This window comes from Solanum lycopersicum, chromosome 3 (assembly GCF_036512215.1).
Source record: "Solanum lycopersicum chromosome 3, SLM_r2.1".
Classification (NCBI taxonomy): domain Eukaryota; kingdom Viridiplantae; phylum Streptophyta; class Magnoliopsida; order Solanales; family Solanaceae; genus Solanum; species Solanum lycopersicum.
The window spans coordinates 57,954,089-57,966,205 of NC_090802.1; the positions used below are offsets into that span (position 1 = coordinate 57,954,089).

Genomic DNA, 12,117 nt, shown 5'->3' on the forward strand with positions numbered 1-12,117 from the left:
ATGAGATTGGCACTGTTGGTGAAGAACAAGATAGGCTTCATAGATGGAACCTGTTTGAAGAGTATGTACAAGGATGAATTAGCAGTTCAATGGGAAAGATGCAATGCAGTGGTTCTTTCATGGATTAGCAGCACAGTAGCAAACAATTTGTTAACAACAATAGTATATGCATCAAATGCAAAACGAGTTTGGGAAGATTTCAAGGAGAGGTTTAATAAATCTAATCTTACTAGGATCTATCAACTCTGGACAAAAGTAGCCACATTAAAGCAAGGTACGGATTCTGTAACAGAGTATTACTCTAAATTGAGGGATTTATGGGATCAGTATGATGTATTGGTGCCCTCACCATCATGTAAATGTGATGATGCTAAGCCTTACATTGAGCATTTACATCAACAAAGGCTGATAATGTTCTTGATGGGATTAAATGAGACTTTCAGTCATGTGAGGAGATCAATCCTATATAATCAGAAGTTGATGCTTCTTTAGAGAATAATCTGTTGGAGCCACAACATAGTGAAATCACAGGTGATAGTAATCTTACACCTGCTAGAAGAACTGGTAGACATTCTAGGCCTCCTCTTTGGCATAAAGATTACATAATTTCAACTAAGTCTAATATGACTAGTTTGTATCCTATTGCTAATAATTTGTCATATGAACTCTTGACACCATCTTATCAAAATTTTATCAAAGGGTTCTCAGTTATAGTAGAACCCACCAGCTTTAAGGAAGCCTCCAAACACCAACAATAGGTGGATGCAATGCAGCCTGAAGTAGCTGCTTTAGAGCAAAACAATACCTGGACAATAGTAAATTTGTCATCTGGTAAACACCCTATTGGTTCAAAATGGGTTTATAAAGTTAAACTTAAGGCCAATGGTGAGGTGGAAAGGTACAAGGCTAGGTTGGTTGCCAAAGGCTATAATCAACAAGAAGGGTTGGACTATCATGAAACTTTTTCTCCAGTAGCTAAGATGGTCACAGTGAGAACTGTGATTAGTGTTGCAGCATCCCATGGTTGGCCTCTTTTCCAAATGGATGTACATAATGCTTTCCTTCAAGGTGATCTCAATGAAGAAGTATATATGGACTTGCCTCAAGGATTTCAGAGGCAGGGGGAGAACAAAGTCTGCAAATTGTTGAAATCTTTTTATGGCTTGAAACAAGCTTCTAGGCAATGGAACCTTAAGCTAACTGAGGCTCTAGTTAATGCTGGATATTCTCAAAGTTCTTATGATCATTCTCTTTTCACAAAGATAGTTGGTGATGATATTGCAGCAATATTGATCTATGTAGATGATCTTCTTATAACTGGAAATAGCAGTGTTCTAATTGAGGATCTAAAGGCTACATTGCATAGCAACTTCAAAATGAAGGATCTTGGTGATCTAAAATATTTTCTTGGTATTGAAGTACTAAGATCAAAAAATGGTATTGTTCTTAGCCAAAGAAAGTATGCACTAGAGTTGATTTCAGACTGTGGTCTTGGAGGTTCAAAACCAGCAAGCACACCTTTAGAATCAGGTGTCAAATTAACTACTGTTGAATATGATGAAGCCACTGCAAAGACAGATGATCCTTTATATGCAAATGTGACTGCATATCAGAGATTAATTGGAAGGTTATTGTACTTAACAACTACTAGGCCTGATATATGTTTTGTTGTACAAGTTTTATCACAATTCATGCAAAAGCCTAAGATGTCTCACTGGGAATCTGCATTGAGATTGGTTAGATATATTAAAGGATGTCCAGGACAAGGAATACTGCTTAGCAGTAAAGACAACAATGAATTGGAGGCATTTTGTGACTCAGACTGGGCATCATGTCCAAACACAAGAAGGTCAGTAACAGGGTATGTAATCAAGCTAGGGAATTCACTCATTTCTTAGAAATCCAAGAAGCAACATACAGTCAGCAGAAGCTGAGTATAGAAGCATGGCAGCTGCAGTATCAGAAATATCTTGGTTACTTGGAGTATTGAAAGAACTCAATGTGAATGTGATAGTTCCTATGAAGTTGCACTGTGATAGTAAGGCTGCAATTCAAATTGGAGCTAATCCTATTTTTCATGAAAGAACCAAGCACATTGAGATTGATTGTCATTTTGTGAGGGAGAAAATCAAAAGTGGTATGATACAAACAGAATATATCAACACTAAGGAGCAATTGGCAGACCTTTTAACCAAAGGACTGGGAGTTTCTCAACATCTTGAACTGATCAACAAACTTGGAGTCTTCAATGTCTATAGAGATTCCAGTTTGAGGGGGAGTATTGGAATTACATAAGTCCATTAAGTAGTTAGGCAAGTTATAGTTAGTTGTAACTAACTTCATGCACCAAAAGTGTGATCAAATAGAATGACATGATTCTTATAAATAGGAGTCATTATTGTATACTTCATATATGAAAATCAAATCTTCTTCTTCTTCTTCTACATGTTTCTTACTGCATTTCTTTAGAGTTGCAGAAATCTGCAACAATGGAGTATTAACTCCACGATTATACAAAACTATTACTACCAATTGAGTAAAACAAACATAATTATGAATAAATAAAATATTACACCAGTTGAAAGTGATTATACCAAAAGAAAGAAAGAAATCTACTCTATGTAATATATTTGTACATGATTTTTTCAAGATATAGTATTAACAATAAATAATAATCTCTTAAAATCTCACACATATTGTAATCAAACCATATTATATTCAACAAATTAACTGTTAAAGAGAACAATCACATACTAACAACACGTTGTTTATTATTACAAGTTTTTTTGAATCATACTTCCTTTGGAGAATAATAATACATACATAAATAAAATATTAATAAAGCATATCCAAATATATATAAAAATAAAAAGAGAATCGAGAATGAAATATTTCATTTCCAAGTCTTTCTTTTCATTTTTTATAATTTACCTATCTAAATTCATGTTTAATTTCATGAAAATTCACATCCACATTCAAGAATATATTTTCTCTTCTTTATCATATTAATTTGTGAATTAACTTACATTTAATGAAAAAAAAGTATATGACAAAGAAGGAAAGGATAACCTTGAAGTGAATCTTCATAAAACTAAATATGAGTTTATATAGACAAAATACAGAAATATCATAAGACATCATAAACTTATAATTAATTTTGGAGGTTATAGGCATGAAAATTATGAGTCTTAAATATTATTAAAAACAAAAATTAAAGAGGAGTATATAAGTCATGGGTAATTACTCCTCCTAAATAAATTAAATAATAAAGAGAAAAACACTCAAAATATTAAAATATATTATCAAGTAAAAAAGAATGTGAAGAATCTTTGATATATATAGATGTTACTTCATTATTAAAATATTTATTTTTAATGAATTGAGTAGTTTGATTTTATAATATAATAATTATTTTTAAAAAAAAGTCAAAATTTGAGAAAAAAAAATTACAAATAAAGATTATATAGAGGTGTCACATCACCTACTTTATATTTTTCCTCCATATATAGATAGATAGATTAGATTGTTCGATTGACCAAAGTTATTGATAATTCAATGGCGGCTACAAAGAGCATTGACTAAACTAAGTTTTATATCACAACGTCTTAATCTATGTTTTATAATTGATATTTTTAGATTGAGTGTCCTTTTACTTTGCTAAAAACTTCAAAAATTCTATGTTATTTATATCAGTAGGCCTAAGGGTATTTGGCCTTCCCTTGGGTAAGCCGCCTATCAAGAGGTAATTTTTGGAGTTAATTTAAGCTTTGAATTATTCTGTTTCATTGTTATTTGGTGATGAACTCTTAATTCTTATATTATATTTAATTTTTTCTGTCAATTGAATAACCGCCAATCAATTATACTCAATGCAAGGGAAGCTTAATTATTTTTAAAAAAATTCTGATATCTGTATTAATCTATTATAACACGTTAGTAATCAAATAATAATATAAAAAAAATCATTAAAAATTGCACTATAGGTATTAATCTATTATTATAACATGTTAGTAATCAATTAATCATGCATAAATTTTTTATTATTAATATTAATAATATATAGAAAGTAGATGCAATATAATAATCACATGCTAAAGTGCGTTCCAAATAATTGTAATAAGTTAGTTAGACCTGGTAACCACTTTTATCTTGGATTTAGCTTGTTTAGATGGGGCTCATTTCAAGTGATTTTGAATAGTTTAATAGTGTATAAGTAAGTTACAAGAAAATACTTATTAACATTAATTAGTTTTAAGTTAAATGAAAAAAATGAATCAAAAGTCATAAGTTAAAAATATAATTAATCAAAACTGAAAAATCAATCCAAACAGGCTGCTAAAACTGATAATTCAAACGGCTACAAAGAGTACTGGGAAAAGCTAGGCTGCTAACACTGTTTTAAAATTTAGTCAATTGATTTTGTTTTATTTTCATCACTCATTTGCTATAAATAGATGGAAGAGGACAGACACTCCTCACCCCAAAATAAATAAAGAAAACAAAGTAAGTAGTAATTAATGGCTCTTCACAAAGATGTTACTTTCCTTGCTTCCTTGCTTGTTCTTGGTAAATTAATTACTTTTCTCTTTATGTTCTTAATTCGTTGATACATACACAAGAATCGCAATTATATACTATGTTTTAATCTTAATATATCTTATATTTGTTGTAGGATTAATGTTTCTCCATGTAAGCGCAGAGATAGACCAAGGTCGCGATATCATAAATCCCAAGCCTTGTACCAGAGAATGTGGTAATTTTAGCTATGCAATATGTCCACGTTCAGAAGGAAGTCCAAAAAGCCCCATATGTACCACATGTTGTGCAGGCTACAAAGGTTGCAAATATTACAACGCTAATGGAACTTTCATTTGTGAAGGACAATCTGACCCAAGAAAGCCAAACGAACATTGTCCCAAGGAATGTAATCGTAAGATTGCTTATTCAAAATGTCCCCATTCAGAAGGACCTACTAAAATTATACCCACTAAATGCACCACGTGTTGCACGGGATACAAGGGTTGCTACTATTACGGTAAAGACAACAAGTTTGTGTGTGAAGGACAGAGTAATGAACCCAAGGTTTGTACTCAACAATGTGATCCTAAAGTTGCCTACATGACTTGTCCACCTGAATCGACAAAACTTACTCGAGTTTGTGTCAATTGTTGTACTGCAAAACCAGGGTGCAAACTCTATGGTCACGATGGATCTTTAATTTGTATCGGAGGTGTTAAACCTCATTAACATTTACGAAATAAAAGTATGACAATACAAATATTATTGTCATGCTAATCAATGTAATGTGGGCATTGGAGCTTTTTCCACCGCTTGCGCAATAAATTAATAAAATGTTTTACTTCCAATTTTAGTATTATTTTTCCTTTCTTATAATTTGTTTGATTTATTTTTTTTCTCTAGTTTGTTTAAAAAGAAATACTAACTTTTTTTATTTTAGTAATTTTTTAATTTTAACTTTTCATCTGAATTTAAATTTTTTTGATATTTTCATAAACTTCGAATCAAATTAATTAAAATATGTCAATAAATTGAAAGAAACGAAATATATTAGTCATCTAGTTTACTTATAATTGCATTGCTTTAAATTTTTTTATTTATTTTTTTTTTGGGGGGGGAGGGGGGGGGGAAGAAAAATAATATTAATACTAGTATCAAACATTAGTTTTTATCGTATAAAGTTTCTAGATAGAGCTAATTGCATTTCCTGCAATAATGGCAGTAATTTAGCTCTAATGTTATTAGTATCAAAGAAATCACCTATATATCCTAAATTCTAGCATCTATTATTTTTCTATTTAATTTTATTTGTCCAACTTTTTATTTTTAAAAAAAAATCATTTTTATGTGCCACTTTATCATATCATAAACATTTAACATTAAGTTTTTATTTTTCAAATTTATTTTAAAAAAACTTTTTTACTATACATCAAATAATACGGAGTGTGTATCAATTATTTTCTTTTAGTCGATGTGTCACATGCAAATATAACAAGTAAATTTATTACTGCACTTTGAAAGTCAAAAGCTTTACTTCTAAACTGTTGTATTATCTTAATATACTTAATTACATTACTTTAAAACCTAATATATTACTTCTAAAAACTGTTGTATTTTCCACATTAGAATAATTGTTGTGGACTAAAAAAAGTTGCTCAAAATATTGTCAAAATTTTCAGTTATTATTATTACATCGAAAATACCAAATAAAAATTCACAAGTAATACATTACTCCTAGATTTCCAAATAATTAAAATGAATTGTTATTTATTTTTGCACAATCAATTTCTATTTATCATAACAAGTTGGTTGCATTTTTTATGAAGATAAACTACCTAGCTAATCCCTTTCATCATTAAAATGTATAGAACTTGTACGTGAAGATGTAATAGTTTAGTTAGACTTGATAACTTATTAAATAATATATATATCTCCAGTTGACGAAAAAAAAATACTTACTGATAATTCAAATGGCTACAAAGAGCATTGGGAAAAGCTAAGCTTTGTACTCATGTTTGACTAATTAAGCTTCTAGCGATTAAACGGCTTATTTTTAAAAAATAAAATTAAAACGTTTGATCAAGTTTTTAGAGAAAAATACATTTGAACCTTAATCAAACACAAATTACTGTCCAAAAAAAATGTTCTGACCATAGTTTTTAGAGAATTTGTTCTATTGATCATACCTAGCTAGTACAAAAAATAATAATTAGATTCTACAAATTGAGGAGACTATATATTAATGTTAATTAGCTTATAATAATGATGTAATTAATCACTTCATTCACCAAATTAAAAGAAAACAAGGCACAGAGATGTTAGTTTCCATGCTTGATTACTTGTCCGCGAAATCCCATATGCACCAATTGTTTTGGTTGCAGTTATTACAGTGCAAACGAAACTTTTTTTTGTGAAGGAAAATCTGATCCTAGAAAGCAAAATACTTGTCCGAAGAATTGTTTATTCAAAAAGTCCAATGATGCCATATGGACCGTTAGTCCTTATGATTGATGAGCCCAAACCTACTTTTTAATACTGGGTGGAGTAAATGGTCGGAATTGGTTTAAGATTGAGGAGTTTGGGGATAATTATAAGATTAGGTATTGTCCATCGGTGTGTAAGGATAATTGAAATGTTTGGGTCCAAGTGATTTTCCTGTTGAAGTGAAGTTTGCATGAAAATAAGTCTTAGAATATTGCGATAGTAGAACAATATAATGTACTAAGTAATAGTAAAAATTAAATAAGTGATACTTTTTTCTTTTTAATGTAATAACTAATAAGCCGATATGCCAATGACTTGTGAGTCACTTGTAATGTGGCCTAAATTTGTGTGGAGTTTTCTAAGCAATATGTAAAATAGTCATATTTGAAATTTATGATGTACACTTTTACTACTCTTATTTTATTAAAAAAATCGATAAACACTTATCTCATAGATAATAAAACGTACATAAAAATACAAAAATAGTATTATCATTAATGACGTATATATTAGACTAGTAGTTATTCAAAATGAACTTTTTGTTCCAGTTGTAAAGATCTTAATTTTGAAATGATGGAACTTAGATAGTGCTATAAAATAATAAAGCAAGAAAAAATATTGTAAAAAAAAAAGGTAGAAGGAATAGAGAAAATGAAATATAATGAATGAGGACATCATTGATTATAGAGAGAAAAACTAATTTAATATCTAGTTGATTAGTCCCAGTCTTTTTCAAAAGAAATACGATAAATATTCACTACGATACATATAGGAAAATTACTTGGTTAAGAAATCTTATATTATTTAATTACTCATTATAGCTATAGTTATCACTCGCGACTAACATTAGACATTAATTACGTGGGATAACTTTGAATTTGTATAATAAACCGTGTTTGTATATGTATAATCGCTAGAATATATAAATACAAATGTATAATATACAATTATATAATATACATATACAATTCACCTCTCTAGCCTCTCTCCTCTCTCTCCCATTCTCATATGCCATATATACAAATACATGTATAATATACAATAATCTAACCAATATAGATATACAATTCACCTCTTTGTCACTCTTTTCCCTCTCTCGCTCTCCTCTCTCCCCTCTCTCTAGTCTCGATTCCAGTCTCGCTAGCCTCTCTCCTCCCTGTAATAACACTTAATTACAAATTATAATTATCAAACTATATCTATGGTGAGTAATTAAGCTATTTTTGAGTGATATATGTGAAAATTATAGATAAAATTGTTTTACTATTATAACTTGATAATGATGAGTTGTTGGGGCGCAGCTATCACTCTACTTACACATATATCCTATTGTTTATCACAAACTTTATAGTTATATTATAAAAAAAAAATACAATTCATGAACTCGAAATATCAATTTCCGGCTCTAAATTGAGTTGTTCACATGGATTTAACCCAGTCCGAGTGCAAGACCCATAGATTAATATTAAAGAGAAATTACGTAACAAAACATATTTATACTATTTAATTACTCATCATAGCTATAGTTTGGTATAATTATCTCTCGCGACTAACATTATACGTTAATTACGTGGACTGATTTCGAGTTTGTATAACTAGTCACGTCTGCATATGTATAATTCCCCATAATTTACAAATACATATGTATAATATACAATTTTTTAACCTATATACATATACAATTCACCTCTCTCCCACTCTCTTCCCTTTCTCAGTCACCTCTCTCCTCCCTCTCTCAATCTCGCTCGTCTCTCTCCTCAATCTCACGCCTCTCTCCTCAATCTCACAATCTCGCTTGCCATTTATACAAATGCATATGTATAATATACAATTATGTACATATAATTCACCTCTATCCTATTCTTTGCCCTCTCTCCCCCACCTCTCTCCTTCCTCTCCCAATCTCTCTCGCCATATATTCAAATACATATGTATAATGGACAATTATCTAACCAATATACACATATGATTCACTTTCTCCCACTCTTTCCCCCTCTCTCTCGCCTCTCTCCTCTCTCTCCCAGTCTCGCTCGCCTCTCTCCTCCATATAACATGTATCTACAAATTGTAATTATCAAACTATAGTTATGGAGAGTAATTAATTATTTTTAAGTGACTATATGTGAAAGTTCCCCAACATATTAAAATATTCCTATCTATTTTCGTGCATATTTAGTTCAAAACATACATTGGCTTTGACTCCTTTGTTTGATTGCAATGTCACAATCTTCATTAAATAAAAATTAGAAATCGGTTAAAAACATCTTTTTTTTTCAATCTTTTTTTTAGTGGAGGACATATATAAAATATACTATATATTTTTAAAATGTTAAATATCAACGTTGAGAGTAAGTAAGTCAAATCCATCAATTTAGTTTGTTGGCAAGTTCTTGAGTTGTATGCATCTATCCATATGCCAAACTTACCTATAAAAGATTGGGTTATTTCTTAAGAAACTTAATCAACCAAAAAAATTCCAATTCCTTTTTCACAATAAAGAAAACAGAAGTATTTTGCATTTTCTTAATTACATTATTAGTGTTTATAAAAGATTTTCTACTTTTTGAAGCAATTTCTGCACCTAATCCTGTGCTTAACACGACAGGAAAAATAATTCGAGTAGGATTCGACTATATGATTGTGCCAGTAAGAAAAGACTTAGGAGGCGATCTTGGGCTAGCCTTTTGTTGGAACCCAAGTTTGTCCACTTGATGTTGGCCCACGTAATAATAACAATCCAGGTCTTTCAATAAATTTATTTTCAGTAAATTTAAAAAAAAAATGTAATTCACGAGTTCATTGATCTAAATATTAAGCTCACAAAAACTTATACCATAGGTCAACATCACTCCAATGTATGGAGGTTGGACCACTATAATCCTCAAAAGGAAGATCATATGATCGCGACACCATTAGCAATTGGTTCAAGATTGTGAAATATGGAGTTGGATACAAGTTTGTATTTTGTCCAAGTGTGTGCACTTATTGTGATGTGATTTGTAAGAACGTTAGATTTTTTGTACAGAATAATAGTCAGGCACTCTTGACATTGAGTAACGAGCCATTAGAAGTCGTGTTCAAGAAGGTGTGAACAATATGTTCCTATCAAATAAGAAAAATAAATTATGAATGATCTTCATGTAATATTTATATTCAAATAAAAAAATTTATGTTTTTATATACTACTACTGAGGATGTATAGTACTCGAATACAACTTTTAATCCATCAAATTTGTTGAAAGTATGTTAAATTATTTGCAAATATCTTCCAAATAAATAGTTTTCAAACTTTATGTATCTCATCTGCTTAAGTAAAATTGTATGACTTGTATATAAACGAAGACGAATTTAAACTCTCAAAAGAAGCTGATACATATAATGTCATGTGAAAGGCACGTGATTTTTTTTTTCAATTAACAAAATAAATATTAATGAAGCGTTGGAACATGAAAAATTGAAAAAATATTTTTTTAAAATAATTTTTATTTTTAAAAGTGAAAAATGATATTTGGACATCGGAGTTATTTTTATCCATGAATACAAATTATAATTGCTTTTGAAATTTTTGTGAACAATTTTAAAAATTCTGAAATACTTTATTGACAGATAAATTTTTCGCAATTCAACTTTGAATTAACGTTACAAAAAACTGTGTCCAAACGCCCCATAAAGAGAAATCCATATTCAAATTCTTTTCGGGAGAGATTATTACATGCCTAATTTCTTCTCATTCATAAAACTAGATATGAAGTGGTCTATTAATTATAATCAATATATCAAAAATATGATGAGCTTAATTTAAAACTTTATAATCACTAATAAGGGTTTGTCATGCATGGTAAAAATAAATAAGTTTTACATTCAATAGGTAAACATGTAGCTTATAAGCTATAACTGAAGTGTTTAAGAGTAATAAAGCCATCTTCTAATAATTTATATGTGATGTTTATCAAGAGTTTTCTTTTAGGCTTACAAGCATTTCTTGACTAATTTTATTCATAATATTATGATAATTTCTCAAATATTGTTTCCAACATAAAATTTCTATTTTCTTTTAAGGATTATTTCAAGGAGCAGTGGTTATGAGACGATTTGGTTAGGTTATCGATCTAATCAAACTATTGTTATATAAGGTTATTTAGATACTAAATTTATATATTTATGTTTTTATCCTTTATTCTAATCACTTTTTAAATTAGAGATAAGTGTCAAAAACATACCTAAACTATATTTTTTTTGAGTTTCATACTTAGACCTGTTTGGCTCAGCTTAAAAGCTGGTCAAACTGACTTAAAAGCTGGTTTTTGACTTATTTAGCTGTTTGGCAATACTCAAAATAATTTATTTTAAGTTAAAAAAAACTTATTTTAAGTCAAAAGTTAAAAGCTGGGATAGGGGTGCTTTTTTTTTCCAGCTTATAAGCTGTTTTAAGTTGACCACATTTTTACCTTTTTGCCCTTAATATTTTTATACAATCTCCGAATTACCCACATAATCCTAACATTTCTTTCTTTTATTTTTCCCTTTTCACGTGTGGATGATAGACATTACTATTACTAATGAATGAAAATAAAATAAATCTTAAATCAGGTGATCTATTCAAATTATATATTAATAAAATGTAACATAAGTTGCACATATAACTTAAATAAAAAATTATATTCTTCTTATAAATAACTTGTGATAATAAAGAAATATGTGAATGATAGACAATTATTATTACCTATGGATGAAACTAAAATAAAATCTTAAATCGTTCTTTAATCTATTCAAATTATATATCTTTAAAATCTATAATAAGTTTATATTCCTCTTATAAACAATTTGTGATGAGAAAGAAATATGTGAATGATAGCAAAATATAATTATTTATGGCTGTAAAATATAAATTAATTAACTTTTATTATATTAACAACTTTTAAGGGTATTTCAGATATTTTGATTTAAAAAACTGTTTATCAGCACTTATTTGCCAAACACATCAACAATTTTTTTTAACTTCAGCACTTTTATCCAAACGCATAACTGCTTATTTTAAAAATAAGTTTCAGCACTTTCAAAAGTACTTTTTTAAAACTGCTTTTATTAAGCTCATCCAAACGGGCCCTTAAACTA

General features: G+C 29.3%; 2 protein-coding genes and 1 long non-coding RNA gene across 3 annotated transcripts; all 3 read left to right on the plus strand.

Annotated features, from left to right (window-relative positions):
* LOC109119751 (uncharacterized) lies at window positions 1–492 on the plus strand. The gene has a single exon (XM_019212678.1). The coding sequence runs from the start codon at window positions 1–3 to the stop codon at window positions 490–492; it is 492 nt and encodes a 163-aa protein (XP_019068223.1).
* A 3,938-nt stretch (window positions 493–4,430) lies between these two features.
* Window positions 4,431–5,371, plus strand: LOC109119847 (proteinase inhibitor type-2-like). The gene is made up of 2 exons (XM_019213010.3): window positions 4,431–4,566; window positions 4,673–5,371. Exons 1-2 carry the CDS (start codon window positions 4,518–4,520, stop codon window positions 5,245–5,247), a joined length of 624 nt encoding a protein of 207 aa, XP_019068555.1. The 5' UTR covers window positions 4,431–4,517; the 3' UTR covers window positions 5,248–5,371.
* Window positions 5,372–9,461: 4,090 nt separating this feature from the next.
* On the plus strand, window positions 9,462–10,187 carry LOC112941193 (uncharacterized). Its single transcript, XR_003246253.2, has 2 exons — window positions 9,462–9,743; window positions 9,841–10,187. It is a non-coding gene; the product is annotated as an uncharacterized lncRNA (long non-coding RNA).
* Window positions 10,188–12,117: the final 1,930 nt, after the last annotated feature.